This window comes from Terrapene carolina, unplaced genomic scaffold (genome assembly GCF_002925995.2).
Source record: "Terrapene carolina triunguis isolate 2854851 unplaced genomic scaffold, T_m_triunguis-2.0 Scaffold260, whole genome shotgun sequence".
NCBI lineage: Eukaryota > Metazoa > Chordata > Testudines > Emydidae > Terrapene > Terrapene triunguis.
The window spans coordinates 1-5,356 of record NW_020664611.1 but is presented as its reverse complement, the minus strand read 5'-3'; the positions used below and the strand labels follow the sequence as shown (position 1 = coordinate 5,356).

The 5,356-nt window shown below is 57.7% G+C and overlaps 1 protein-coding gene across 1 annotated transcript; it reads left to right on the top strand.

Moving 5' to 3' along the window:
* Positions 1–4,322: 4,322 nt before the first annotated feature.
* Positions 4,323–5,339, top strand: LOC112124564 (carcinoembryonic antigen-related cell adhesion molecule 1; the record flags this gene model as incomplete). Its single annotated transcript, XM_026657651.2, has 2 exons — positions 4,323–4,377; positions 4,997–5,339. Coding segments are annotated over exons 1-2 (398 nt in total), but the record flags the coding sequence as incomplete, so codon positions are not given.
* Between the last annotated feature and the right edge of the window lie 17 nt (positions 5,340–5,356).

Here is a 5,356-nt window from a genome sequence, read left to right as displayed (position 1 = left end):
ACATATACATTTCTTTGTTAAATTGATGGCCCAGTGCTGGGGGGACCCAGCCCCAAATACTGCCCCACACCCGGGGGCCTGGGGCTCAGGGAGGGGGGTCATAGAATCATAGGATGGGAAGGGACCTTGAGAGGTCGTCTCCAGGCAGGACTAAGGATTATCTAGACCAGGGCAGCTCCGGACCCACCTGCGGCTGTTCAGAAGTTAACATGCGGCTCCTTGTAGGGGCTGGAGCTACAGGCGCCAACTTCCCCATGTGCCGGGGGGTGCTCACTGCTCAACCCCTGACTCTGCCACGGGCCCTGCCCCCACTCCACCCCTTCCTGCCCCCTCCCTTGAGCCTGCTGTGCCCTCGCTCCTCTCCCTCCATCCCAGAACCTCCTGCACCCCACAAAACAGCTGATCGGGAGGTGTGGGGAGGGAGGGGGAGGCGCTGATCAATGGGGCTGCCGGTGGGTGGGAGGCGCTGGGTGGGGGAGCTGATGGGGAGGGATGCTGACGTGTTACTGTGGCTCTTTGGCAATGTACATTGGTAAATTCTGGCTCCTTCTTAGGCTCAGGTTGGCCACCTCGGTCTAGACCATCCCTGACAGGTGTTTGTCTAACCTGCTCTTACAAATCCCCAATGATGGAGATTTCTACAACCTCCCTGGGCAATTTATTCCAGTGCTTAACCACCCTGACAGTTAGGAACTGTTTCCTAATGTCCAACCTAAACCTCCCTTGCTGCAGTTTAAGACCATTGCTTCTTGTCCTGTCCTCAGAGGTTAAGAAGAACAATTTTTCTCCCTCCTCCTTGTAACAACCTTTTATGTACTTGAAAACCGTTATCATGTCCCCTCTCAGGCTTCGCTTCTCCAGACTAAACAAACCCAGTTTTTTCAAAAAGAACAGGAGTACTTGTGGCACCGTAGAGACTAACAAATTTATTTGGGCATAAGCTTTCCTGGGCTAAAACCCACTTCATCGCATGCATGCAGTGGAAAATACAGTAGGAAGATACATATATACACGGAGAACATGAAACAATGGGTGTTACCCTACACACTATAACGAGAGTGATCTGTTAAGGTGAGCTATTACCAGCAGGAGAGAAAAAAAAACTTTTTGTAGTGGTAATCAAAATGGCCCATTTCCAGCAGTTGAAAAGAAGGTGTGAGGAGCACTGTGTGTGTGTGTGTGGGGGGGGAATAAACATGGGGAAATAGTTTTACTTGGTGTAATGACCCATCCACTCCCAGTCTTTATTCAAGGCTAATTTAATGGTCCAGTTGGCAAATTAATTCCAATTCAGCAATTTGTTAGTCTCTAAGTACTCCTGTTCATTTTGCTGATACAGACTAACATGGCTGCTACTCTGAAACCAATTTTTTCCCTCATAGGTTTTCTAGACCTTTAATCATTTTTGTTCCTCTTCTCTGGACTTTCTCCAATTTGTCCACATCCTTCCCGAAATGTGGTGCTCAGAACTGGACACGATACTCCAGTGGAGGCCTAATCAGCATGGAGTGGAGCGGAAGAATTACTGCTTGAGTCTTGCTTACAACACTCCTGCTAAGACATCCCAGAATGATGTTTGCTTTTTTTTTTGCAACATCGTTACACTGTTGACTCATATTTAGCTTGTGGTCCACTATGACCCCCAGATCCCTTTCCGCAGTACTGCTTCCTAGGCAGTCATTTCCCATTTTGTACGTGTGCAACTGGTTGTTCCTTCCTAAGGGGAGTGACTTGTATTTGTCCTTATTGAATTTCATCCTATTTACTTCAGACCATTTCTCTGGTTTGTCCAGATCATTTTGAATTTTCATCCTATCCTACAAAGCACTTGCAACCCCTCCCAGCTTGCTATGGTCCACAAACTTTATAAGTGTACTCTGTATGCCATTATCTAAATCATTGATGAAGATATTGAACAGAACCGGACCCAGAACCGATCCCTGCGGGACCCCACTCGTTATGCCCCTCCAGCATGACTGTGAACCACCGATAACTACTCTCTGGGAACGATTTTCCAACCAGTTTTGCACCCACCTTATAGTAGCTCCATCTAGGTTGCATTTCCCTAGTTTGTTTCGGAGAAAGTCATGTGAGACAGAGTCAAGATAGACCACATCTACCGCTTCCCCCCATCCACAAGGCTTGTTGCCCTGTCACAGAAAGCTATTAAGTTGGTTTGACACGATTTGTTCCTGACAAACCTGTGCTACTGTTACTTATCACCTTATTATCTTCTATGTGTTTGCAAATTGTTTGCTTAATTGTTTGCTCCACTATCTTTCCGGGTACAGAAATTAAGCTGACTGGTCTGTAATTCCCTGGATTGTCTTTATTTCCCTTTTTATAGATGGGCACTAGATTTGCCCTTTTCCAGTCCTCTGGACTCTCTCCCGTCTTCCATGACTTTTCAAAGATAATCGCTAATGGTTCAGATATCTCCTCAGTCAGCTCCTTGAGTATTCTGGGATGCATTTCATCAGGCCCTGGTGACTTGAAGACATCTAGCCCAGTGGGTTAGAGCTGGGGAGGGCTGGGAGCCAGGACTCCTGGGTTCTCTCTGCGCCCCGTTCCTTGCAGCCCAGCGCCCCCTAGTGTCGCACTGGGGCATTGGAGTCAGCACTCACTGATGTTTCTGTGGGAAGGGACCTGGAGTCCTGGATCCCCCCGTCCCGTCCCCCTTAGCTCCTCGCAGGCGCGTCTCTGTCCGGTGTGCAGCGCCTGGCAGAATGGGGCCCCGGGCGAGCGGGGTTGCGGGAGGCACCCACCATAGACGGGCTGACCCGTCCGGGGCGGGGGGCCTGGTCGGTGCGCGTTAACCCTGCGATGCGCAGGGGCCGGGGTCTGAGCAGGGGGACTTGGGGGGGGGAGAAACTGAGGCTCCTGTTTTCAGCAGTGGTCGCTGAGCGGTACCGGCTGCAGCCCAGGCGGGTGGGGCCAGGGGGCCGCGTCCCCTCCAGCTCGGGGTTCTGGGGGTCGGGGTCTGGGCCGGCGCCGGCTGGAGGCTGCGGGGAAGGAGAGGCGGGGGGAGGCGATACCAGCCGATAATCCACGTACAATCTCCGCAGGTTTGGCAGGTTCCCACGCCCGGCAGCAGCGTCCAGGACACCGGCCCCGTCCGGCCTCTGGCCACTGGCCCCTGCTCACCCCAGTCCCAACTCTCGCCGCACCGGGGGGCCCCAGGGACTCCCCGCGCTCGGGGACACATCACAGCGCGTCGGGGGGACCCGGGACACGCGGCACTAAATCCCCAGCGCCGGCCGGAGCCGCGGGGTGAGATCTCGGGATCTGCTGAGCCGCTCTGGCGATTGGGGGGGGACTGACTCGGGATTTGGGGCTCCCCCCTCCCCCAACGCTTCCCTGTCCAATCGGGGTCCCAAAGGGGCTGGGGGGGGGTGAGCCGCCCCTTCCCCGCGTACAGCCTTGGCGTGAACTCCCCGAGCGAGGGACCGAAGGGTGCCGGGAGCTGGGGGGTGTGTATGTGTGTGTGTGGGGGGTCCCTGCACCCCCTGCTGGAAGGGACAAGCCCTGCTCTGTGTGTCTGTGTCACACGCACACACCCCAGGTTGGGGGGGGGGGCTGTTTCCCTTCCCCTCACCTCTGTGCGTCTGTCTGGGCGCAGATGCCTTTACCCTCTGTGTCCTACACCTCTCCCCGCCCTGGAGCGGGTCCGTCCCCTCCCAGCTGTCCCAGATCCCTGTCTGTCTGTGCTCTGCCCCCCCCCGGTGTCTCTCTCTCCCACCCGGGGTGTCGCTCTCTGCCCCCCCAAGGGGTGTCTCTCTCTTCCCCCCCTTCCTGGGGGTCTCCAGGGATGGTTCCTCCATCGACACCCCCCGTACTGGGGGGTAACTGGGGGGACCCAGGGTGGGGGGTGCAGATCCCCAGGGGCTGGGGAGCCCACCCTGTGCCAGGCATTAACCCCCCAGGGACAATTCCCCCTCCAGTGTGACCCTCCCGCACCTCCCAGGACCAGCCCCATCCCTGGGGACGGGAGCAGTTGCCCTGGCGAGCACATATCAGGTTCACATCCCGCTGTGGGGACTGGATTTACCCCGCCTCCCATGTGAGGTGGGGGGAAGGTGAGTCACATCCCCCCCCCCCCGGCAGTGGAGGCAGACAGGGCTGTTGGGAAGGGGGGGCACGGTGCCAAAGGGGCTATACCCCCGCCCCATCCCTGCGCTGGGCCGGGCAAGGGAGGTGCTTTGTGCCATCTCGGCGCCCCCCCCACACACACTTCCCCCATCTCTGCCCTTTGGCTCCAGCTGGGAACCAGGCATCTCCACTGTCCCGGCAGCTCCCGGCGGGTCCCGCAGCAGCGACGGGCGATGGGACGAATCCCCCACAGACCGGGTGGCCCTTGGTCAGGGATTCTCCTGGCAGGTCAGAGGGACGGGGTCGGGAGAGGGGAGAACGTGGGACCCAGGTGTCCGGGACACAAAGGCCTCCAACAGGCACCATTGCAAATGAAAGTAGAGGGGCTGCGGGTCGGGAGTGAGGGGCACCGGCAGAGCTGGGGGGAGCCAGGCTAGCAGGGGTCTGTGGGTTAGGATTGAGGGGCACTTGCAGAGCTGGGGGGAGCCCAGGGTTTGGCTGGCAGGAGCAGAGTCCGACACTTCCTGCCCCAGGCTGGTTCCATCCCTGGGCTCCCCCGAGGCTGCGCCCCACATCCCTGGGGTTGGACCCATCAGATGTCGCTTTGTTCCTGCAGATCCTGCTTTGCATGAGGGGATTAGCAGGGATCAGCTGTTTGTGTCTCTGTCCCAGAGCACTGAGGGCACACCCAGCTCCCCTCCCCCCAGATCGAGACCCAGGCGGGTCCCACAGCAGCAAAGAGCAATGGGGCAAATCCCTGAGAGACCAGGGAGGGGGGGACCATGGGACTCAGGTGTTTGGGGGACACATCGCTTAACAGGGGACAGTGCAAAGGAAAGCAGAGGGGCTGCGGGTCGGGAGTGAGGGGCACCAGTTAGTATCAGTCTCTCTGGTCTCCCCCCCGCAGCCTCCGTCCTGGGCTCCTGCCTCCAGCCGGCGCCGGCCCAGACCCCAATGACCATCACCTCGCCGAGCCCCGTGGTGGGAGGGGACGTCAGCCTGGCCCCGCAGCCACCACCACAGGACTTCATGTACTGCAGCTGGTTGCGATATAAGACCACTGATGGAAACCGCCAGATCCTCACCTACTTCCCACAAACACCCCCTGTTCAGCAGAACGGCTCGGCCCACAAGGGGCGGGAGACAGCGGGGCCCAGCTGCGTCCTGAACATCGCGGGGTTAACGCTCAATGACACCGGGTTCTACATGATGGAGATAGAGCGCCGGACTAGCTTTGTCTTCGCGATAGAGTATCTGCCCGTCTATG